Source organism: Paralichthys olivaceus, chromosome 2, assembly GCF_024713975.1.
Source record: "Paralichthys olivaceus isolate ysfri-2021 chromosome 2, ASM2471397v2, whole genome shotgun sequence".
NCBI classification, from domain to species: Eukaryota; Metazoa; Chordata; class Actinopteri; order Pleuronectiformes; family Paralichthyidae; genus Paralichthys; species Paralichthys olivaceus.
This window is the reverse complement of record NC_091094.1, coordinates 6,467,152-6,493,704: the sequence shown is the minus strand read 5'-3', so window position 1 is coordinate 6,493,704 and position 26,553 is coordinate 6,467,152. Positions and strand designations below refer to the sequence as shown.

At 39.9% G+C, this 26,553-nt stretch overlaps 1 protein-coding gene across 2 annotated transcripts in view; it reads left to right on the top strand.

The window, feature by feature from the left end:
* The window catches only part of grm4 (glutamate receptor, metabotropic 4), a 146,987-nt gene that overhangs the window by 106,440 nt on the left and 13,994 nt on the right, over positions 1-26,553 (top strand). For both annotated transcript variants that reach the window (XM_069533281.1, XM_069533282.1), the window contains 5 exons: positions 7,432-7,567; positions 7,764-7,918; positions 8,586-8,726; positions 16,300-16,500; positions 26,314-26,450. In XM_069533281.1, the coding sequence (XP_069389382.1) occupies positions 7,432-7,567; positions 7,764-7,918; positions 8,586-8,726; positions 16,300-16,500; positions 26,314-26,450 (770 nt within the window). The remainder of the gene's footprint in view (positions 1-7,431; positions 7,568-7,763; positions 7,919-8,585; positions 8,727-16,299; positions 16,501-26,313; positions 26,451-26,553) is intronic.

Below are 26,553 nucleotides of genomic sequence, written 5' to 3'. Positions count from 1 at the left end.
ACGGAGGCGATCCAAACTAAAGGTTAATATTTCAAACACTGACGGGTTCTGACTCCTTCCATCGCTACATGTGAGGTGCAGAAGAAGATTTGGTTCACAGCAAATCTCAGTCAGAGAGAAAGTTTCAGTTTGATATGTTCGTCTATGTTGCAAAACTCAAAAATAAAAAAAAAAATTTGTTCGCCACATTTTTATTTGCCTGAGAAAGACATAAAGAAATTCAGTTTTTCCAAATACCTTTAAACAAAATCTATTTATTTCTACATTTCAATGTAGGCTCTAAATTGCAATAGTGATTGAAAATATTGTTTTTAAGCAAACATCAAGGAATTACAATTCTCTGTATGTATATACACATGTATGACCACTTTTATGATTTCCAAGTAAAGCTAGTATGTATAAGAGGGAGAATATTAGTACATCTTTAATGTTTACCTTTAACTACTCAAATCACACTGACTTGTGCATTTCTGAGTTTTTGTGTTAATTCTTGTAAAAGGAAAATGACAATAACAGACAAAGTGTACGAAAACTGAAAAGCACTAATGATGCCCTCAGCCTTTTCACACTGACATGTAAAAAGGCCTGAAGTCAGTTGCCCTCTTAACCATTAAAAGAAATGTTTTATTTGAATGAAGAATTCTGACATTGACCTGTAAATAAAGAAAAGCTTGCCTGATGTAAAAGCAGACATTATCAGAAACATAGCATCTTGGCAGTTTCATGATTGCGACTTACGGTTTAATTTTTTTTCTATTAATTTATTTTAGCTCTCAAGCTCATCTGAAAACCACACGACGACAGAAATATCTCATTTAGAGTCTCTCAACACAACCGCCCATTCAAAGTCTTCCTTTTCTGTGGGTTTAAGACTCGTCTGAGATCGAATGCACAAAAAGGAAACAGCACTTAAAAGAGTCAAGAGCAGAAAAAAGAAAAACCTACACGAGTCAAGATGGCGCGTCTCACGTGTTAATTATTTACTTGAGTGGCGCCACAGACCAAACACACAAAAAGAAATGCGTGGTGAAAAAATAACAGTGGAACGATGTACAATTAGGAAACTCAGTGGGGCAGGGAAACAACAAATTGTGTTTCAGACCTGATGCTATTGTATTTCTTCGGTTTAATTGAACATGAACTGAGCATGAACGTGACATGACAGATTAAAGTACACAGCGAGCCACGCTTGAGGGAAATACATCTCACAAATGTATTTTGAAAAAGAAACGCCGTCACTGGGCTGTAACACGTCAGAGCCACACGGGCGGTCAAAGTTAACACAGCAGGAAAAGAGTCATTTTCCAAGAGGAGTTCGTTTCAGTTTTCCTCACATATCCACAGAAACAAGCTCCTGACAGAAAGCGTGCCAACAGCAAAACCTAGAAGATCCGTCTTTGTATTGTAAATGCAGCAGCCAGGTAGAACCATCACTGGCAAAGTAACTCGCTGGCATCAAACTGTGCCTCTCAGGATTCAGTTTCCCTCTTTGAATATGTTGTCAGTTCAGCACTTCAACTCCTCCGTGAACTTTTGTGACTTTTGTGCAGTTCACATTTCATTTGGAAAAGTGGCAAATAGTTCACTTGTGTCGGTTCAAGTGTTATTTCCTGCTCGAGTGAGATTGACATACAGTGTGATCCGACTCTTTTCTGACCTCCTTCAGCGTACCCACTGACAGACATCCTCATTACTCCTGCATTACTGGTGATTTACTGCTATCAGTATTCAGCATGAGGACATCTGCGTCTTCTTGTTTGTCTTCTTTATTTTTTCTCTTCCAGGGAAAAACTCAACTCGCTGACAAAGAGGTCTTTACATAATGTATTCAAATTAGAGCACGGAGCAGGAACACTGTAGTTTGCAGTGGAATTAGAAAGCGGTGTTTTACAGAACTGCTGCAAGGTTAGCAAACTCGCTGCTGTTTTTAAAAGCACTGAAATGACTGTATCCTACCTCAGATTATTACATGAGAGCAATGACACAGGAAATTAACTGTTAAAGTGGAATACAGACAGAGAAGAAAAGCCTTTGTCAGCTTTAAGATTCTAATCCAGGATTTTTCTCAATGTTTCTTCACCACTCAAATGAGCTGACGCCACATAGTTTACTGTATTTTATATATGAGATATAAACAAAAATAGAAAATACATGCTTGTACATACTGTGTGTTCAGAGTACATGCATGCATCAAACCAGAAAGTCTAATTGCAGGATTGAGATATTATCCACACCACAGGCTGTGATTAGAGATAGATGTTGTCTCCACTTCCTCCGGTTGTACAAAAATAAAGCCAAAGTAATCCAGATACATGTGCCGCCATCTTGTGATTGATTTAATGTCATATGGAGCCAGAGTCCGCACATTAGTAATCATGGTGCGGGGCCGTGTGTCCGATAAATGCACAGGCTCGACCAATTGTCTCAGCTGTCAATCATGATGTTTTTATAGCATCAAATAACTAAGTAAAACCAAACACTGTTATAAGTAACACTCGAAGAAAGATAAACGTGATAGGAATGACCTACATGAGAGAAACCAACTCGAGAACAAAATGTTTTAATGTGTTCATTTTTAGTTTGAACCATGTCCAATCTACTAACATGGAGGAGCCAGCCACCAGAGGGCGACCCAGGTGATTTGGCTTTACGTCATGACGTCTGTTTTCATCTACAGTCGATGCTCTACACAGTGTTAGCCTGTTCCTAATAATTAGTGTGTTCATTGTTTTTTAGCTAGATATCGAAACTGCTGTTATGCTCTGACTACATTTCATTGTTCTGGCAAACAGCGTTACGTATAATTTGATGCACGTTGCTTATTTCTTCGTGTCTGTTTGAGTTTTCTGAAGTTGCAGCGTGTTGAGCTCAGGGCGACTGTAACTGAAGTGAAAGAGAAGGTGAATCCTCGCTAGACGAGACATTGCTCGCTGATTTTCATTTACCTCATTTTTTCTACTCTTTGAATAGTGACTTCAATATATCTTTGATTTTATCTGCAGTGTGTGTTTTTTTATTGTGAGTGTGATTTTAATGTTGAAATATACAGGAGGAACCTGAGAGGAGCTTCTGTAACACAAGGCACAAAGCTTGAAAAGTAATAATGTAGAACATGCTCTGGAGTTTCTTTACCAAACAGTGGACGAGTGAGGCTCAAATGCTATGAGGAGAGAGAGACGGACTGACTGACCTGGATTTATTTACCCAGGAATTTATGTCATTGAATCATTTCCCATTTTCTACACTTCAAGTTTCCACTTCTCTACAAACACATCTTCCCTCTGCAGTCCACATCTAACCTGAGCCTATTTCCTCACGTTGTAAACCTTAAACTCTCGTGTCCGGTTTGACGTGATCAGATTCAGGTATTGAAATAATACACTGGATGTCGATGTGTTCACTTTAAAATTTGAAGTGATTGCGTTGACTGTTTATATCTCAATTAACTCATATAATTATTAATAAATAAGCAGAGGAAGAAGAGGGAGAGAGAGAGCAGCTCAGCCATTGTTATAAAGATGGACTTCATGACCGCTGCCGTCCCGACACCACAACAGTTATTTGTCACTGTGTCTTTCCATTAATCTTAGTTAAGACATAGTTAAGATGCCACCGGGGAAAGTCCTCCGCTGTGGCATGGGAGAAGCTGCAGAGCGATGTCGCTGGTTTCACTTTTCTCACTTTTCTAAACCCATTTAAGTTAAAAAAAAAAAAAAAAAAATGCTGTCAACTGGACAAGTGGGTCATCACATACAAATGGCTGAAGTGATGGAACGCTGGGTCGACTGCAGCCGAGACACGATCGCCCTGCAGCGGCCGACCACAAACTAGAAGAGGATTTGGAGCCAGAGGACAATATAAAGTGATTTTTAGGAATAACACACATCACTTCTTGGATTAAACACACAATTATTCACTGGACTTACATTTCAATAAACACCAGACAAAATGGGGGTGTTCTTTAACCAATGGCGTAACAATTTGTTCTGTTTCTACTGAAAGTGATGTGACCAGGACACATTCATTACTTGCTCCTGCTCAGATGAGGCCAAACAAAAGAAAAACAAGCAGTTCCCTCCCAAAGAGAAATTGACGGGCCCGAAAAAAGGAGGTAAAACAAAAAAAGATCTTCTGTCTTTTAAACAAAACCTTAGATATGTTTTTGAGGATTTTTTTAGTGCTGAAAGTATTTCTTCTATTCTGTAATAAAGAGCCAAAGTTTATGTGAGAATCAAAGAGGACCCGGTTAGCGTGTCCAGAAAATAACAATTTAATAGTTCTGCAAATATACAGTTTAATTCTCAGCTGAGAAAGTAAAGTGTTTTTATCTGGACTCTGCATCAAAAGTAAAAAGAAGACTACTTTCTACTACTTCCTGCTCTTGTTGGTGATGTGGTTCACGCACAATAAAACACTTTGTGACCAGCAGCATATTAAGAGGATGTTTCTACCCGAGCATCAGGAACACGATTTATAAAAACTGAACCAGACCTCATACAAACCTAAAACTCTGGCCGTCTGGATGCGCGCACACACACACACACACTCACACACACACACACTCACACACACACACACACACACACAAATAAACAGGGGCTGTAGAGTTTCCCTTAAGCTATCTTCTAGACAAAAAACCAAGAGAACTGGAAACAAGGAGACCTCCAGGAACACAAATGTTTAAATTTTTTTATCATTTTCTTTAACATTGAGACTTCCCAGGAAATAATTCATGGATCTTGAAAATCGGGCACATTTAAAGGATTAATAACTGTTTAATGCAGCTCGATTGAATTTAAAGGGTTAGAGTGGAGCATTATTCTCTTTTTCTTTGTGTTGTACTACAATCATGCAAAGAAACACGCTGATACAGATATGTAAAGATCATTGGCTGATATATTGATCAAGATCTAATCTAGATAGTCCACTGGCCTCTGGTAGTTGTTACGATATGTTTTCAAACTGACCTTTGCAGAGAACAGAAGCTCACATGACCTCTTACATACACGTCCACTAATTTACAGTATACATTTTTCATTGTAAGAACCTGTGCGGCTCACTACTCTCAGAGCCACTCTTTAAGATTAAGATTCCTCTTTATGGTCCCACACACAGCATGCAACATGCAAACATGGGGAAATTTGACCTCTGTATTTATCCCATCCGTGTGAACGGAGCACACAGGGAACACAATCCACTCGGAACAGTAGGCAGCCATGAAGGCGCCCGGGGAGCTATTGGGGGGTTCGGTACCTTGCTCAAGGGCACCTCGGCAGTGCCCAGGAGGTGAACTGGCACCTCTCCAACTTCCTTCCATGCCTGACTTGAACCGGCCACCCTCCGGTTCCCAAGCCAAGTCGCTATGGACTGAGCTACTGCCTCCACAGCTGCAGGTTTGCTGCAGATTTTTGATCCCGACAAAAATGTTATTTCTTTGCATTCCTGAGGACTGACTCTGACCTTGTCAAAGTTAATGAGGTTTTGGTGACAGCTCTGCAAGAGCACGACAGTTTCATCAAACACAACGACTCAGACCTCCAAACTTTTTCAGGAAGCTAAATTGGGACAGCTGCCCCCTCATTGCACTGGGTACCAGGGCGGACGACCACAGAATGACAGGAGTCTTCATTACAGAGTTTGTTTTATTAAATCACACACACTCGGGACAGAAATCTACGTTATACTCATCCTATAATAAATCAGAAGAATCATTTCTACTGTTTGCCATCTCTTCATGCATCAGGTCTCTGACTGTGTAGGTGGTGCATTTAAATCAATGACTCACCTGATGGAGATGAATGTTTAAGTTTAATTAATTTTTCAGTTTATTGTTCAATCATTTCCAGTATTCTCACTTCTGCTGTTTACAGGAGTTATACTTCTTTGTCAGACATTTATGTGACACTATAAATAAACTCTCTCCTGCGCTGGAGGAAGGTTGTTTAAGCCTCTCTGAGTCTATAGTCTCTGTCTACCACAGTGACAGGTACAGTACGTGTTGGTTTTGGATCTACGGTGTACAGTGTGTACTAATACATCTCTTGGCACCGAGTCCTGAATGTCCTGAGAGCTGCAGGAAGCTCAGAAACAATCCGTCAGACTAACATGTCACACTGAGACTCTAAATCTCACCATAGAAATCCTGTTGGAGAAGCACTGCAGACTCTGCACAGAACACATTTCAGTGTGTGTTTGCAAGGACTCAGGAGGGATAGTCATTTTGTGAATGTGTCTGCGGTGTATTGTGGGTAAAGAGACACAGTTTTCCGGGGAACTGACTTTTCTTGGCTTTACAGCAAAGGAGCCGGACAACAGCATAATACGTTCCTGCATTTGTGTAGAAGCAGGACATTCACATAAATACTCTGTGCCTGTGCAATAACCGCACCAGAAGCTTCACAGGAAACAGACACAACACATGTCTCGACTTCAATTCTAACTGGTGTTGGCAAGAAAACAAATAGAACTTTAAGAGATTTAATGTTCCAGTGTGACTTTGACCTTTGATCACCAAATTCGAATCAGTTCATCCATGATTCTAATTAATTTTTTTTACCAAATTTGAAAGGATTCTGTCCAGACGTTCTTAGTAAAACACATTTACAAGACAAAAAAAGGATTCCCTGGAGTTGTTCCCAAAGAATCATGTTCACAAGACAATAAGTCTGTTCTGTGAGGTGACAGCGATCTTGAGCTTTGACCAAATTCTAATTAGTCCATCCTTGAGTCCAACTGAACCTTTGGACCGAATCTGATTAAATTCCCCCAGGGTGTTAAGATATTGTGTTCAGAAGAATGGGACATACGGGACGACCTGAAAACATAATGCCTCTGGCAACTGGCTGTCGTCAGCACAGAGGCGTAAGAAGACAAAGGAAAGAAAGAGAATGTTCATCTTTCTAAAGAACGAAGAGAGAACAAATGTGGAGGATGTCCACTGCACAAAACTCTACCTGAGATCCACATTCATATGATTCTACATGATCCTAAAATCACACTTCTATCACTTGAGGGATTATTAGAAAAGCGGGACACCAGAGATGTTATTATGAACCTTTCAAAATGAAAGTTGTTAAATCCCTATGGGCTTGTACATGAATTTATATAACGATGTACCATCGACAACATACTTTCATATCATTTCCCTGATACTGCTGAACTATACTCCAAGTGAGATTGATCTCTTGGTGAACGGCAAAGCTTGTTTCTGTTTTTTTTTTTCTGCTAATTATCCTTCTGCTGCTCAGTCACTCTTTACAGCATTTCACCATCTTAGTTTTCACTGTCATATATTCAAACTCAATTCACACATCTAAACATGTGCAGTGCTATTCTGGATGTTCGGTTGAAAACTGTTTTGTTTCTGTGAAGATGTTGTTGTGCAGCTTTTCTAAATTCTAAACAGATGTCTGTAAACCTCTGTGTGTTCAGGGGGTGTTTGCATCTCCCAGTCAGTCAAGATTCCCCGGGAGCCCAAGCAGGGAGAGTTCGACAAGGTCATCCGGCGACTCAGAGAAAACCCAAACGCAAGAGTCGTCATAATCTTTGCCAACGAAGATGATATCAGGTAAAAAGTCTGGTAATAGCTACACAACACTGCTTTGAAGATTAGAAAAACATGGCTGAGGACACGGCCGCTTCAGTCCAGCTCTGCTAAACCACTGTGGAATGAATTGCGGAAATAAATAAATAAAAAATCAAAGTGGAGCTGGCCGGGGTTGTTGACCTTATCCCCGGCAACATCTGTTTCTTCACCTTTGCAGGCGGCTACTTCATGCAGCTAAAAAGGCGAACCAGACAGGTCATTTCATCTGGGTGGGCTCGGACAGCTGGGGCTCAAAGATCTCTCCGGTTGTGCACCAGGAGGAGATGGCAGAGGGAGCCGTCACCATCCTGCCCAAGCGCCAGTCCATCAAAGGTACAGAGACGGACATTGTGCACACATTAAAAAAAGCATCACACATAAGAACGTGTGTAAACACTGTTTATAAAGATGGATCTATCTCCACGTCCTCCGGCTATCCAGAAATTAAGCTAAGTTGAGTCTGGGCTGCAGCGATCAGGGGGTGGAGTCACAGTGACTGATACTGCTCTCCACCAATCACAAATGAGCTGTAGTGACTAATTAAAACCAAATTCAACACAATAATTAACACTAACATCAGTGTTGTAAGAACTAGCTAAAATGACAAAAATTGTGTTCTTTGACTTTTCAATTTGGTCCATCTCCCATCCACTAACATGGAGGAGGCAGAGTTTCAGAGCCATACTGCAGCCAATCACTGGACAGAGGTAGAGAAGCTTTGGGGAGCTGTCATGTCATCCATCTTTATATCCAGTCCATCAGTGAAACATTATGTTAATGTGAGACAGAGCTCTGCCTGTTTAACTGTTATCGTCTGATCATCAGACGTCAAAACTAAATATTTAAGAATCAGTCAAACGCAGCAGCAAAGTCAACTGATCTATTCAGTCCACAACTAATTAACAGTGTATAAAAACAACAGAGCTCTGACTCACAGGCTGAAGCAACACTGCTGTTTACCCTCGCACTGACTGCATCAATGACAATGAACCCTGTCTAGGGTTTGATCGCTACTTCATCAGCCGAACGCTGGAGAACAACAGACGGAATATCTGGTTTGCTGAGTTCTGGGAGAACAACTTCAGCTGCAAGCTCAGCCGTCACGCCGTGAAGAAAGGGTCCGGGCTCAAAAAGTGCACAAGTAAGATATTTTCCTGTTCGCGGGGAAGAAAGCTGTTTAATGTTCTTCTTGTTCAGACTTTTAACCAACCTGGAAACTCTCTTTTGATGTCTTAAGGGAGGTTGACTTATTTGGCTCACGGTGAATGTGTTTTGACAGCACCGCCAGCCTATTAAAAGTGGAACAGCTACACATTCAATATTCAAAATCGCACCTCATCTCGCAGCTCATTTGTGTGCAGCACTATATTTCTGCTGAATCTAGTGCGTTTACACACGTGGCTGTAACCAGTGAATGTCCTGACTGGTCTGGTTGATGCTTCAGGCTCATTACTGTGTGTTGAGGTGAGAAGAAAAATCACGGCACATTTGATTAAGATTTAAACACCAATTACGCAGCTCAACATTTCTTTAAAAGAGGAGGATTAGTTTTGTTATCAGGGGGTTTCCTCAAAGAAACCTTCATTATCTTAATTTCCAGTTTATTTACTTGAAAGGAATCCGTCACTGTTCGCTGCACTAATAGTGATCAGTAGACTAGAGGGTGCTTTATCTTGCAGATGAGTGCATGTCATGATCGAAGACATGCTTATTACATGAGTGGCGTAATTACATCCATTGTGCATCATTAAACACATTTTCTTGGGGAGACATAAAAATACAGCGTGCCTGCGCTGATCAGTTGCTTCATTTGGCCGAAGATATATTTGCATTTTAGTTAAAAGTTCACGTGGACAGGCAGATATGTATATGAGGATAATATAAAACGATATACTTTGCATATTACTGTAGTATTCCACTCGAGGCCACACTACATTACACGCCATCGCACGAGTATGTGAGGCCCTTAAATAAACATCATGAAAACTTTGAGTGTCTGCCTCTAGTGCTTGCGTGTATTGTATCTTGCAGAATATTAATCTGTGAGGACGTGCACAGCTCGTGCCCCAAACAGGTGCAGGATATCAAGTATATCTCTGATTTATACTATGTTTACATCAGGTAATATTCAACATGCGATGATGAAGGTTCATGTCAAGACGTTTCCAGATTGAGAACGGTCGTTCTGGATGATTCAACCTTTCTTTTGTCTGCTCACCTGATGTAATGTTGGACTTTCATCCTCGAGAGTAATTTCAAGTGTCTTGAAGTCAGACTGAATTACGTGTCCTGAGGCAAAAACCACACAAACTCCAGGGAATCCAAGTCTATCAGAGTAATGATCTCTCTTTCAGGGAGACGGCCGCACTAACCACTGAGCCACAACGCTGCCCTGGAGCCACATGTGTGTACGCACAATCTACCTGTAGTACTTCGCACACAGACAGTGGTATACACACACAAACATGTAGTGGCTTTGTGGGAGGAAAATGTACTTTACATGACAATAGTTATTCAGACTTCAGTGTGAATTGCAGCGTTGTTACTGAATAAAAGCTGTGATGAGGCTACAGGTCGGTTCACCCACTGTATATTCTGTTACTGTGCCTTCATGAGCGACCAGGTTTTATTTGTTTGCACTGGACAATATTTATCTACTGACTTTTATATGAGAATTTACAGTTTATCATTCACATAAATGAACTGGATGAAATATTAGAAACCCATTTCACTATCAAGCACAGATCGACAGCACCACAGACTACAGCCTCCAGAGTGACAATAAAGTTAATTGAATATCATCTCTAAAACAGTCAAAGCAAAAACCGAGCATCATAACCTTCACAGCTTATAGCTCAGGATTTATAGCCCAGCTGTTGCATTAGACTGTTTTAGTCATAAAGAGGTGAACCTAGTAAAGTTACAACTGAGCGCATTGTCTTATTTGCTCGTTTCTTAATCAGTCACAAAATATATTCTGTATTCCCAATGCTAAATAAAAGTCAAATCAAATCAGCTGATACATCGATCGACTGATAAATCCACATTTCTCTAATCCGTATCCCTACAAACAAATCAAATAAAAATATTGCCACTGCCACAAAGAGCATCATAAATCTGAAATACACGTATTGATATATATTAACATGTTGACGTCAATTTACAGATAATCGTGTGATCATCACTTTTATACAAGTGCTGTGACAATGTTCAGTAATCAGAGGTGTTTTTATTTAGAGCCTCGTGATTCAACATGAACATTTTTAGGCCAAACGGTGAAGAAATCAAGCCGAACTGCTGAAATCGCACAGACTCACGAAACACATGAGAGATAGACCACAACTTCTACTCCAGAGGTGGGCTGCAAAACCAACAGCTGGTGTTGTGTTCACGGACAGTAAATCCAAGCACTCTGAGGAGATGACACGCAGGGTTATGTGTGGGGTAACAACCCTCAGGTGGAGAAGATAATACTGATACATGAGTTAGTCTTGAGATGGGGAGGAGTGACCCTGGAGCACCTGCCAGCGGGGATTTAGGCGAGAACATTAGCGAGCTCCTCGGGGAGCAGCGGTGACGGTTGAGGAGTGTGCCGACTGATCAACTCCCTGGATAACGCTTGTAGCACGTGTTCATAATTACACGAGTGGAGGAAGAACAGTGTTTGTTAAAAACCTTACCTCACTGACAACACACTGTGAAAACACCCCACTCTAAAGCTCTTCATTTAAACCCTCAGTTATAAAATCATTATCAGAAAAAGATATTACTTTTTTAGGTTTCTCTATTGCACATGTTGCTTTATTAATGTGTTTCAATTTACAGCTTGAAATATTTAATGTTGAGAATATCCCCTATTTTACTTTAGTTGCTGTTGAGTTTTAAATAGTTTATTTAGCTGGAGAAGTTTTGCCTGGAGCAATAAAGAAACAATTAAACCTTTAGTTTATTTAAATTGACCTAAATGGTAGACGAGTGGTTTTCACTGGACAGGACGGGGATGAATCATTGTAATCTGTTGAATTAGTAACTAAAGAATTTCAGACAAATGCACAGAATAACTTTCCTCTGAGATGTAATGGAGCAGAAGTGTAAAGTTATGTCTGACTGAAGTACGTAAATTACAAGAACCTTCAATTTGTATATAAGTGAAATGTCAAATATGGAAGAATCTGGTTGACAGCATTTAAATTTGGCACAAAGACGATTCATATTTCTGCTGCAGTTCATACAAATGCTTGTAGTCTCGAAGGCTTTTATACATCTGCCCCTGGAGTCATACAAAGGAAGGTAACTGGAGCATTAACAAGTATCTCTATCAGACTGTAAGATGTCAGGAAGGAAACGCAGAAAAAATGTATTTGAAGTTAAATAGCCAAATCCTCGGTAGACGTGTTAGCATCACTGAATGTAACTGCAGATGAAATAAAAAGGCCAATAAAAGAAGATGTTAATCTTTAAAACAGGTCGGGAATAAACGTTATTTAATTTTTAAAATGGCAAAACACACAAGATCTGGGAGCAGACATTTAAGTGCTGAACTTCAGTACGGGCTTAGCTTCGCGGGTCGCAGCGTTTGTCTCAGGTTAAATCGTGACACTGGTCGCGCCTCTCAGCCGGTGAAGAGCCCTGCAGAGAAAGAACCACATGGGGGCTTGCAGCAGAATTATCTGTGTCCTGAGTGGGTTTGGCTGCTTGACGTGATCATGGGATAAGGAGGGCATGAGTGACTGCGGGGAAAAGAGACTCGTCTTTCATGTGTGAAAGAAGGAGATGTAAAACTGATATTGATTAATGTTGAAGGGGTACGGCAGAGCGGGAGCCATCACATATAGGCTTTTTATTTCTCCTGTGTATTAATGATGTGGGGGAGCAGCAGGAAAATGCAGCAATGCAGATAAAGCAAGCCTCTGCTCTGCTTCTTCAACCAAGCATCTATTTCTTTTAACTGCTTATCCTGCTCAGGGTCCTTGGTGGCTGGAGCCTTTCCCAGCATGCAGTGGGTGAAGTCAGGTTACACTGCTGCAGGGGATATTCTTTTGTTTGATGGAGTTAAATCCAAAATAAATTTTAAAAAACGGCTGAACGATTTTAAAGAAAATTTGAAGAATTATGGGACCGTAAAATGAATTGTGATAATTTTCTCCAAAGGAAATCATAGACCTGAGTTCTACATAGTTCTAAACCAAGTTTATTCCAAACATAATGTGTGATTAATGGATGTAGTGGATTTAAATGTGGCTCACACGGGAACTGACAGCTTTGTCTTTTTAATTTCTTTTTCTAAATATTGCAGCTAATGTTGTGATGAATTGATTCGTCCATTGTGAACAAAATTTGAGTCCAGCTTTTAAAAAGTAACAGTTAGCTGCTGTTCTGTTTTATGCCTTTATTGTCTTATAACCAATATAAATACACCAATATATAACAAGTTATAAAATATGGATTTTACAAGGTCAATAGGTTCTTGAGCTGTGATCGTAGTTTAAGCATGTACTGTAAATATAGACACACAAAGACAAATAAATTAAAACACGCATGGTAGTGGTGTCACATTAACTTAACAGATTGTCCAACTGCTTTGGCAGGAAAATGTCCTGTGGCCAATCACGAAAAAAAGGGTCAAAGATCACGAGCCCACACACTGTCACAAAATGTCTTGTGTGACACCTCAGAGCGGAAGACACCAACACTTTGCTTCTGCTTTGCTTAATTTGAATGGATTTCTCTGAAGCTAAACGCCAGCTTGGAAAACGTGTGTGAGGAAGCCAAAAAGCCGAGGAGAAGAGAGAGAGAGAGAGAGAGAGGGACGGAGGGGGTTGGGGGGTGGTCTTACAGAGAGGAGACAATACGAAGTTGGTGTGGGTGGCCTGCCAAGCATGCAAGAGAAATATCACTCTCACACTCACTCTGGCTCACAGGATTCCCTGTGGCACAAGCATGCCGGCCCAACTGTGACAATCTCTGGCCAATCAAGGCCCCGTTGGCCCTTAATTACCGAGCCGTAACCTCTGCAATAATTCATGCATTTCAAAAGCTCACGAGATAATCAGGGACATTAAACCGCCTCTGGCCTGCAGAGAAGAGCTGGAGATGTAGCAAATGAAAGATGGCTGACAGACGGAGACCTCTGCCGATTCGAGGGTTAGAGCTTTTTTCAGACTGAAGTGGCGATTTGAAATTGCTTGAACCTTAAGGGGACAGATGTTGCATGATAAATGACTTTTTCTGTTACAAAATGTGAAGCACTGCTCTCCACATGTCCGACATGTTGACAGAAGTACACAAGAGGCATCAAAATATTGAAGTCATGTAGTACATGGCTTTATTATCATATGAATCAAGATTTCTATATAAAAATAAAGGTATGTGCTGGATGATTTCTAGATGAATTCATGCAAGATGTGAAAAAAATCCAACACTGAATTCAGGACAGTTTGCATAATAGTTTCTGTTGCTGTATTATTCTGCACATCAGTGACAAATTATTCTGCTGCTGCTTGTGTTGTTATCCAAACTGTAGCCAGTAGATAGAAGGATTAGTTAGTGTTAGTTTATTAATGATCCCAACATGGATTATATTTACATACATGTTAAACCAATAAAACCAATAGTAATATATATGTTAGCTATGTTAATCATTTCAATTCCCCAACTATGAGTCTTATTATGAAAAACCTTCTTTAACCTACTACTTATTATAATAATAATATTTTATTGAAATGCATTATTATATTATTTATCTGTGTTTCATGATAAAGTCCAAAACGTGACAAAGGAAAATGTCACATTTTAAAACGAGTCTCAGGTTCACAGGACATTTCTACTCTATAACCAAAAGATTTTGCACAACAATGTCATTTAAAAAGAAAACTCTTAATCTTTACATCATCCAAACCATTTTTTTTTACCATTATGTCATTTTAGCAATATGTTATTTCGCATCTCTGCTCAATATAGTATCTCTATAGTTTATGAATATTTTAAACAACTTGATTATTATTATTATTATTTAAGTTTCACCTGCAGATTCTCATCTGTGAGCTTATTAACGTGCTGAATTCCATTTGGCAGCTATATAAATACATGCAGCTCTATCATTAGCTCATCCCTGGTAATTAGCCCATTGTTAATCCAAATTGAACTCACCTGCTGTGCACATACAGCGGAGCTACACAGCGGCAGCTTTAAGACACGATGCTCGTGAGGACAAAGCAGAAGTTAGGATTGGCATGTGGTATCTCCTCCTCTGAACCACATTCTCTCAGCAATTAACAATCACAGAAAGCCATGGAACAACCTGGGCCAGGATTAATAAACTCCTATCACAAGTTATTACATTAAGCCTATGAGCAGATTATCCCTGTCCTGTGAATGGATGTCTCCATTTCCTGCCTGTCTCCCTGTATTGACTTCTAAATACATTCAGGCAATAGGCCTAAAGACGGAATTCACATTTGGATGCTCAGTGAAACAAGTATTCAGGGATTTGATGGATTTTTTTTTAAGTTGCTAATAGAAAATTGCACATCGTAGTTAATATTTAATGACGTGTAGGTCCAAGACTTAATGTTTGCAAAAATCACTCAGAGGCAAAGTCTGTGTATTCCTGCAGGACAGACAAGAGTTTTTGTTTTCAAGTGATGAGATTTCCCACAGGAGAAAACCTTGCAGTCCAGATATTGGAATTGATTCGCTCCTCTGCAGCAATGCAGATATTTACCTTCTAGCTAATTGCTAGAGGCAAGCCTCATTCAGCACAGAGAGAAGAAGACTTGCCAAGGGGCGATGCATTTTCTGTTGTGCCTTTTGGACGGATGCCACGCTCTCCATTCAGACAGTTCAGCTCAGTCCAACTGGTTTGCACTGAGCTGTTGGGTCCAACCCCAGCTGTTCCCCTGAGTGATGGTGACACAGCAGAGAAGTGTTGAAAATAAAGGCTGTCGTGACTTGTTGGCAAACAGAAGCCGTCTCCTCAATTTACTCTTTGGATCTTTCTGGTACCATTATTCATATTTGTTGTCTGGAACAGGCAGTTAATGCACTGCCCATTTAAAATAAGAGAAACCACAGAAACCACTCGAGTGTTTAACTGAGTTAATGTATCTTGATTGCATGATTGTGTTGAGACAGAATTGCAGATCTTTTTCCTGATTTAGTATTTTGAACCCTCTTGTGAAGAACCTTTTCATTCACACCATTGCTATACAGATCCGAGTTGTGACTCAATGAGCCAATGAGTGACCACAGAGGAAGCAGTTTTCATAATTAAATTAGAGCGTCAGTGATTTATCGGTTGGCTGATTTTTATGAGACCATGTGAGCCTTTCACAGACAAATCAGTATAATTTGTCCACATGAAGTAATACGAAAACTTTTATTTTACAGAATAAACATTGTGGAGTGAATGTACATTCATGTATGAATTTAAATAAATATATATCAATTTATCAATTCAAGCATAGTATATTTAATTATATTTGTGTTTTCTTTTCATTTATGTGAATTCAAATAAATTAAATTGGAAAAATCTAAGTTTTTCTGACACAAGAATCTTTGACAGTTTTTTTTTAATATACATTGATATATAAATATATTGGTATCAGAACATTTATCCTCCCTTATTTTAATATCAGCATCACCTCCCACCGATCTGAGTTTCACAGTTTACAAATGCAATGAGTCTAATTTATATACATGTCTGTGTCTTACAGATCAGGAGCGGATAGGAAAGGATTCGAATTATGAGCAGGAAGGGAAGGTGCAGTTTGTTATAGATGCTGTTTATGCGATGGCACATGCCCTGCACAACATGCACCAGGAGCTCTGCCCAGGGAAAGTGGGCCTCTGCGCTAGGATGGATCCCATCAACGGCACTCATCTGCTGAAGCTCATCCGCCGACTAAACTTTGCAGGTGAGTAATGTTTATTGATGCTGGGGAGTTTGTTTCAGCTTTGGAGGTTTATTATAATGTGGGTTTTTTAAAAACGCTCAGTTTGCGAACATGTCAGAGGCAAAACATGTTCACATCCCCTCATGAAATGAGGCGGTACCTTTAAAGGTCACAGTGTTGGCTACTACTGATTCTTTGTTTCCTTCAATCTTTGCACAGGCTGCAGGAAACATGATCTTTTACATGAAAACAACAAGTTACAGATGTACAGTAACATTTTTGTGCCCAGAGAAAAATGTGAACCTGCCACAAACCTTGTACCCAAAATGTTCATGAAGAGTGCTGAGAGGTGTCGTCAGCACTATAATATAATATAATACATGTCTAATACAGTCAGTGTACAATAAATAATCAGGGATTGCTACAATTATGTTTTTATTATTTTACTATAATGTAAGAGAAGAAAAATGGGTCACCTCAGTTTGATTCATCCTCTATATATTATAAATTAATCTACATCACATGATCATCAAAGACTTTTAACGGTTGGTGATGCTAAAGGAAAAATGAATGGAATCACCAAAGTCACAGGAGTTGTTGAAATTTAGTCTCGACCAAAATGGCCGACAAGTGAACTGAGACAAGTCTGAAACTATGCCATGAAAAAAAAAGGATAAAATATGTATACGAATCTTTAATGACAATGACTTTGAACCTGGCAAGTGATGAAGTCTATGAATTCACTAACCTGAAGTAGTTTGTGTGCAACGGGAACATTTTATCATCTCGTGCGTCAGAAACCTGTATCTTACTCACTGTCTTCTATGTCCATGTTTTTAATTTCCTCCATGTAGCCCCACATTATACCCAGCTATTAGTCAGGATCACGTCACAGCCATATTAATATGAACTGCTCTCACACAAAGGGCAGTGATCCAGCAGTGGGTTTCATTATATAGACACTGCCTTTTTAATGCAAAGCAATGTAAGACAATTAAAATTCTTTAATAGAGACTGGAGTACGCAATATTTGAACAGATTAATTATTCATTTAACTCCTGCTCATCAAGCTAATTTGTCATTCTAAATGTTGCATTGGCAGAATATCAATTATTGTTTTTTCTTTAATTCACATGAGATGTAGAAGAAAAGCTTTTCCTTTTAGACCAGGAAGCTGTTTATTATGAAACTGAGTATATAACTGTTTAATATAAGCTTTTTTACAATATTCAATGATTCAAATAACTGCAGGCTTCTGCTTATTGACGGCTGTTTTTACAAGTTTAAGAAACAGTGGGAGCTTTGTAGTCGACATTAAAGCAACACTATGTAACGTTCTTTCAGGAATGAGAATGGAAGAGGCTCCATTCGCTCGACATCATGTTTGTGAATCTTCCAACTCATGTGGAAGCTGCTATTTTAAGGTTTAGAAAAGTTGCATAGTGTTGCTTCAAAGTGGATCTCACCAGCTACCCTGCCGAAATGTCAAATAATCAATAAGTGTGGATGAGATCAATTCAGCTTTCCAGGTTGTTACAAGTTGTCTTGCAGAAAAGAAATCCTCTCAAGCTGAATTATTTATTCAGTCAACTACTCAAAGCAAACTCTACTGCTGCTGCTGTGTCCACTGGAGTCCTTGATACGTCACTGGCTAATCATGTATTTGTGTTTATTGTGTTTATTAACAAACCTGTGTGAATTAGTCCCCTACCACTAGTGTGTTTCCATGTAAATGTTGTTATAGCAACAAGGAGGAAAAGTAAATCCAGGTTTTGATATGTGTATTTTTAAAACTGTCAGTGTTAGAGTAGGATAAACGTACACAATATTCAATATCAGCTCAGTTTTTACTTATTTGAATTCACAAATACAAAGACGTTGATTTGAAATCACATGATTTGCTGTAAAAAAATGTTTTAAATAGCCTTAATCCCCAACTGCACAAGCTGAGTATCCAAGAGCATGTGGGAGACAAGCACTGACAGATCACTGTTTGCATCATGCATGTTGTGTTCACTGCTCCTCAGACAAAAAATATGTTTTTCTGTGATAGTCTGTCTGGATTCATGACATTTATACAACTGCCTGCAAAGGAATGTGCTTGTCTCCTATTTGCATATAATGTACTGTTTTATTCCATCTCTGCATATTATCTTTTACCTAAGAGACAAGACTGAGTCTGGCACAGGGTTCAGAGAAGGAGTTTCAAATGCAGCTGGAAGTCAAGGCAGCTTTTTTTCCTCCCTTTGGCACCGATGTTTGTGTTCTGTGAGGTTTTCTGTAAAAATCATACATGTCAGACACATTTGATCTAAAATGGTGGAATGAATGGCATCGTTTATATATTCTTTCTGATACAGGTTCTAAATCGATCCTTTTAAAATGGTTCCAGTGTTTTAACCATGACGATATAAACCCACTTCAATAATTTAACCCTAAACAAGTGTTTTAGTGTTTCATAAAATAAAACACTCCAGCTCCAAACTCACTGTCAACTGTCTCCTCACCACCAGGGACGCCCTCACTGCCCGGCAGGGGCTTCGTTAAGTCTGTAGTGTTCCTCCCTTTTACGTTGAATTGTTTTCAAACATTTGCTGCAAGTCCTGGTGTCGTAATCCTTTCACGTGAATTACGGCAACAATTCCGACCGTTTAGCGTTTGGCATTTTGTTGTTGTGTTGACTCGGTCTTGAGGTAGCTACAATCTAACTGTAGAATGAGGTTACATGCTGTTGGACAGTGCGTCGCTAAGTGGAATGTTAACTAGGCACGTGTGGTACCAAAATCGGCACGGTGGTTGGGTCCTGTATGTACTAGCCACGTAGGAACTGTTGCATGATTGGCGTTAGATTCCGGAACACAACCCTATTGAATGATAAATAACTCTAACCCTTGTAATTGCATCGGCAACAATTGGTTTTACAGTGAGTGCTAAGTGCTGTTCCTCATAAAGTGGCCTTCAGTGCAGCACTATTGATCCTAACTAAATATTTTTGAACCAGGCGAACGATATAAAAGTTGCACCACCATCTGACCAGAGGGAGTTGCCTTGAGGTTATGCTATAATCCATCTAATTGCATCAGCACACAGCAGTATATTGAACTTGTCCAGATACATAAAACAACCTAAGTGCTGAGAACGGACTCGCAGGCCTGTGTATTATATTTTCAAAGACAATATTTTCTTCGTGCTGTGATATTAGTATGTTACGCACCAGTAAACAACAGGAGCAGTCAGAAATGCTTGTGAAAATATATAATTTTCTTTCATTGTGATGAATCATTCTTGGGGCAGAGCCAGCAAAAATCTATTATTGCACGTTTCTGTTGTCAGCAGTTTTACTGGACATCGGCTAAAATTAATTTGTATTGTCTTTCTCTGCAGAGCTTGCAGGAGTCCAGTTAAACCAGATCCACTGCAAATGGATTGTGTCTTAGGTTGCATATGTGCTGAAACTTTATAAAGGTCAAATGTCGAAAGACTTCTTAAAAAGCAAAGACGCAGAGAAAAAAAACATCCTTCTGCGATATCTCTGTGGACTGTCAGGGTCTCAATGGGGACACGGTGAGGAGCAGACGGCCGATAACCTTTAGAGAAGATGACGAACAGCCTGACAAAAGTATTTGGTGGGAATATTTTGCGGTAGCCTGGGAGTATTTGTGTGTTTTCTCCATTCTCCACAAGTAAGTAGTTGTGATTCATATAAGAAATCACCTTTTCAATAGCTCAATGGTTTTTTTTTTTTTTTTTTGGTTCACTCAGCAGCAGAGAGCTGGGGCCGATAAAAGCAGAAGAATCAAACAGCGTCAGTCCATCTTTCTGCACTGTTTGACTCTCTTTAGAGCTCCCTTCCTTCTTGTTCCCACCTCTTAATTCAGTGTGTCTAAGAGTCATTCAGACTTCAGTGGGCCTCAGTTGAATGAAGCTTCCCATCAGTGTTTCATGTCTCTCGCTATCACATCAGGGAAAAGTGTTTTTGCTCCGCTGCTGTCTAAAAGCAGTGGCCTTTCCAGCGTCATTCTCACCAGGGAAAGTCGAGTGAAGAATAAAAGGCGAGTTCTCGGGTATTTCCCCCCACCCACCCCTCTTTCCACACCTTTCTCTCTCCTGTCAAAGATGTGAACGTCCTCATTGTTGTGCAGCTCGAAAAGATGATTCTAGCCGACATATTTTTCGCATAATGCAAAATGTCTTCACTTCAATACTGACATGGAACCCAGGCCCGTTCTTCATAAATTTCTAACATCATAAGTCTATGAAAGCCTGATCATTCTGGTAGAGTCTACATTATATTTTGGTCACCTGAAGGGACCCCACCAAAGAAATGTACTGTACACTCTCAGATAGAGCCTTGACTTGACTCAGCTACAGTAAAGAACCATGACTTTGTTTGAAACAGGATTATTCACATCAAAGACAGGATTTGTCATTTCCCAGTGTTTATGAGCGTGTCTTATATTATCCTGGTATCTGCACAAACCAAAGGAAATGCTTTTTAAGGACGATGTCTTGAATCAATCACAATTTTATTCTATGGATAATATGATATTCCAATAATATCCAGTGTGATGCATTACATTAAAATAATAATGATTCACACGGTTGAAACCAAACCTTACATTGCTGACTTTGGTAGTTTTTTTATAAGATTTGGTTTGAAATCTTTAAGAAAACACAAATATATCAAATCATGAACTAGAATGTGACTCAACAGAGTTCATACCTTCACCAATGGTCGTGGTAATCTGGTAGTTTTTGCATTATCCTGTTAACAGACGCTGATGAAAACATAACCTCCTTGGCATAGGTACAGTTAAATACACAAGGGCCAATATCTATTCTAGTGAGTCATCATCTCAAAATTTAAAGACCACTGAAAATTGTAAAGACTATTTCATGAAATTTTATGACCTTTGATTTTTAAACATAAAAAGTTAAGATCCTTTAAATTGTTGGATCTGCTGCTGCCCTTATTTGAGGTTAGATTTATTGACCTGGTGCTAATGCACTCACTCCAGTGCCGCTTCAGCCCAATTTGTTCTGGTCTGACCACTTGCTTATTCTGGTTAATTTAAGCTAACTGTAGGTAATGCTAAGTAAAGCTGCTTCCAGAAATGCACTGGACTTTGCATTTCTGTCTGTATTTTCTCTGGAGGAGGTGCATGTGTGGAAATGTCTGAGTGAGACGCGCCGTAGTTTCTACAGACTTGATAGGTCACTTCCTGCCTCTGTCTGCTGCACCCGGCTGCTCCACCTCTCGTCTGAATAACGTGGAGGATTTGATGCTGTTGGGAACGTGTCTGTGCAAAGAACCTCCCGCTGTGTTGTGCATGTGTGAAAGACAAACTCTGGGTAAACTCACCAATCAATTCTCCAGATTTTACCTGCAGGTCTAAAAATACCTTCACCGATACTGAGTCAGTTTTCTGACTTCATGACACAGCTCTGTTGCTGCTGCTGTTACACTGTTTTCACATGTTACATTTAATTACATAAAAAGAAACGATTTATTCCTGTTATGAGGCCAAATTCAAGTGATATTCATTCCCATAGAGCTGCAGGTTAGTCACCAAACAGCTGCTCCGAGTTACTCTCCTGTAACGTTCAGTTATTAGTTCAAGTCACTTCCAGTCGGCTGATTTTTGCAGCACGGTTTGAGTCATCATCAATACACTCAATCTGTCTTGCACTGCTGCTTCACATTAAACACCTTTCAGGGGCTCAGAGGGCAAACTCCCATCCATTAGCATCTGTACTAACTGTTAAGTTGTACTATTAGTCACCTGACAGTAAAGTGCAAGGGCAGGACAAGGACAGAGAAATTAGCATGCGCAGTGTATCTGCTCAGGAGGAGAAATGATGCAGCTTAGTGATGAGACACATTATCTGCATGTACTTTACGTTCAACTCATTGTGGTAAATGTGTTATGTTTGAATAAACAAATTGATTTTTTTAAGCTAATTTAATGTTTTCACCATTATGATATAGCAGAACCATATATGCTGTGACTGAGTAATCTTTCAAATGTCATGACCGAGGCAGGATGGTCAAGAAAGTATCACAAACACTCCCAAAAAGAAAGTGCATCCATGATAAATTCTGCATGATTTACCTGCACGATGGTCATTAACGTTAATGACCCGTGTAGAGGGCAGCAAGCTGTGCTGCCGTTCACCAAGGTGTCCTGGTTGTGAATCCATGCAGAACAGGCACATGTTGGATTAATGATCACACTTGGGTAATTATTAAGGTGTGTGTGTGCAGCGGAGGAGGGAGGTGGAGCAATACCGCAATCATTAAATATTACATGTAATTACAAGCACTCCATTAACCCCAGTGTTTATTAGAGAGCATACAAAGCAGGGAGCAAACGAGTGGCCTGTGGTGGAGCACGGCACAATGCAGTGGTGGCAGAGGCCTCTGAGGGGCTCATTATTAACCTGACTAGTGAGCCGACTGTTTAGACAAGTAGTTTGTGCCAGATGACAGGTTTAATTCCTCATCGACCATACTGCCCCAAAATGCACCTTAATAAAGAGGATGCACCACTGGCTTAAGAGGAACGACACACAGAAGGGAATCATTTTTATTACCAGTGTAGGAACACGTTACACTCAAGTTTACAGAGACCATTAACACATTTTGTTGATTACAAACTAAAAACTTTGATCATAAGAAATTATTGCATCTGGTTTTCTGCCTTTTTTAGACTGCAAGTTAGGGTTGATAAGTCGTTTCTGAAACACTTAATCTTATTTGTTGAAATCCTCTTCACATCCAGACAGCCACCAATAAATAAAGTTGTTGAAAAGAAAAGAAAACAAGCCAGTGTTCATTACCCTCGCAGGAATGTAATAGACACGACCGACCACTTCATGCAGACAAAATGAAATGCCTCGCTGGCGTACCTGTCTGTTGGCTGCCTGCCTGCGTGCACCCTGCCCGTGCTCGAGAGTCATACACCACTGACGCAGAGACAGTTGCCAGACGTTGGCGAGCAAGTCACAGAAAAGTCAGCAGTTGTCTGGATGTGCACGTTTATGTGTGGATTACTGACCCTAGCTTTGTGTGTGAGTATATACGAGCAGTGTTAACAGGTGTAACATGTGCATACAGACTTACAAATGTACAGTAGTTCAAAGCCAAGAGAGTCAATCTGTATAAGGTCTTCATTTGAAAAGCAAGCATGACTGAAAGACCCATAAAGCAGTTTAATATAATCACATCAGCAGCGCTATGCTCGCAGCATTGCTGTATTATTCTCTCGAAAACCAACAGTGTGGCATTCAGGGTCCATTTTCCTCTTTCGGTGACAGCGGTGTCCATATAAGCACTTACAGGCTCAAGCACATAACCCCGACTGTGACTGGAAAAGGGAAACGGTTTCAAAGCTTTTTTAAAGGCTCAGGAAATTAGAGGAAATGGAAGAAAACAGCATGGCCTGATTACAATCTTTGATGGAAGATATGAAACTTTACAGTTTAACACTGGTGATGTGCTTAATATGTTTATACAAACAAATGCTTCTCTGCTTCATAAAGTCACTGTAATCCTCCCATGATCACTGACTGCTTTGTGATGTGGGCAGCATTGTCACACAGGCGAGGCTGAGTGAAAAGGTAATGCTGTAATCCAGCAGGCCTGACTCATGGAGATGTGGATTAGGGCCTCGCATCCTCCAGGGTTGAAACAAAGAGCGAGGAAAAAAAATACTCATCAGCAGAAATCCATCAACAGCAATTGGCCACGTTTACCCTTTTGTTCTTAACCGGGGTGCTCATTGTGTTTTGGGAGACTTAATAATAAACCAGCCGTGGAAAAAAAAAAAGAAAATGCAAGGGCTTACGGCTTTCATCAGTTCGAAGGTATAGACGTTTGTGAAAGCTGATGAGAAAAGCAATTAGACATGAAGTTTCCTCGTGCTCCCTCTGAGGAGAACCACTCCACGTTCCATCATGATTAAACAGATTGCTGGACTGGAATGGAGGCTCATCTAGTTTCCATTGGGGAGCTCACAAAGAAATCTTTGGTGTGCTTTCTTAGTGACACATCATTACAGCCCAACTTAAAACGCCACACGGGAACACATTGTTAAACATAGTTATCACAGCAGGGGACACCTCGGACAGATGCCATGAATGGGGATAAAAGTGAGTTTGGTTCAGGTGAGGGTCATTTGTGAAACTCTGCACCTTCAGCTGCTCAAATTAATTTTGTTCCACTAATTTTTCCCAGCAGATTATTGGACATTATGAACTTTGCTGGTTTGCAAAAGGCAGCTCCAGAGTGTGCGAATGTTCTCCATGTTTGCATTACCAAACACAGTGCGATTGTTCTGAATGTAATTTAAAATTGTTGCTTTCTTCAATAGTATTGTTGAGGTAAGCAAAATACAAATATAAACTACTACATGAAGGTGAAAGTAAACTGTATCTGGATAATCTGATTGGATTTTGTTTTCAATCCATCACCGAGCCTGACATTGTGTTCATGCTCATTTAAATCAGGAAGTGTGTTATTTGGTTTCCTTTTGTCCTATCTGACGACTAGTGGGCGACATATCTGTCCCACTAGTGTCACTTTCAGTTTAACCACTTTAGTCACTTTTGTTCTTCTGTCTGTATTTGTCATGTACTGTATCTATAGCTTGTTAGCTACATATATAGATGGAGTCTCCATTCTTAATCCCAGATCCATCCAGCGAACCAAGGATTGTACAATAATAAATCCACTCTACTCAAAAACTACTGAACCGATTTTGTGAAGAGTTGAGGCCCGACTCAAGGAAGAACCCATTAAATTAGTTTTGAGCTGATTTGGATGAATGGGTGGATCCAGCCATTTCTTTTTCGCTGTCTCTAACATGGCGAGGTGGGTTATTAGCCCATGAGGAGGTTTATGCTGCCCTGGTCCCCCTTTAGTTTACATAGCCCTAGATTATTAACATAATAATAATAATCTCAAGTACCTGGCATAGTGACGCATCATGACCTTACAATAGAATACAGAGAGACACCCAACAGTTCCTACAACGAGCCACACTTGGCGACAGTGGGGAAGAAAAATCCCTGGAATTTCTAGCAGAGCAGGACAAAGGGTGGGCGGCCATTAGCCCTCAACTGATTTGAAGAGAGAGAAGAGACCAAGAAGAGAAGTATTATTAGCAGACTGTAGTAAGACTGCTCTCAGGCAGCTATACGGTCTCATATGTACCATAAGTGCATATCAAATATTACGCCTGTTCGATACGACTTTAAATCAATATCACAATCATTTCAAACTTTTACCTCGATTCCATTTAATGAACGATTATTTCGTGCCCCCCTGTTCCGGTCCTAATAACTTGATTAGTGTTGCGGTTTATCGTTAAGTTTTTTAGAAAGATCAAGGTCATGGTTGGAGAGGAATAGTTTCCAGTGCTACAGCATGAAAGCCAGACACACCCCACATTTCTATTCACATCACTTTCCACACTTCATATATGTTTTATCTTGAAACACAAAAGTGGCACAGAAAGTCTGTCTCAATGTTGACATTGAATGTTATACCTTACGTTCAAGAATAATCAGATATGACCGTGAGTCTTATAAAACTATATGTTTTCATAAGGAAACATCCAGTTATTGAAAAGATGTTCTCATTGAATTAGAAAGAAAAAGAAAAAATCCTTTAGATCAAGAGACATCAGATTGGTTTCTAATGTGCTGCATGATCGCTGTAATAACTGTACTAATAATGGCATCGCTTTGGTTTGCCTTCACGGATTCATGCTCACACCACAGAAAGTCACTTGTGCAGTAAATAATGATGATGATGATTGGTCTCTCGTTTAGGCATAGCTGGCAACCCTGTGCTCTTCAACGAAAACGGAGACGCCCCTGGACGCTATGAGATCTACCAGTACCAGATCCAAAACCAAATGGCTGAATACAAAATCATCGGCCACTGGACAGATCAGCTCCACATTAACGTAAGCATTTCTCTTTTCAATTCACCGCCCACACACATTCTGCAGATATTCTCTCTTCTGCATATTCGTGTTGTGTTTTAGTGTCCGCAGTGAAAATCCCTCT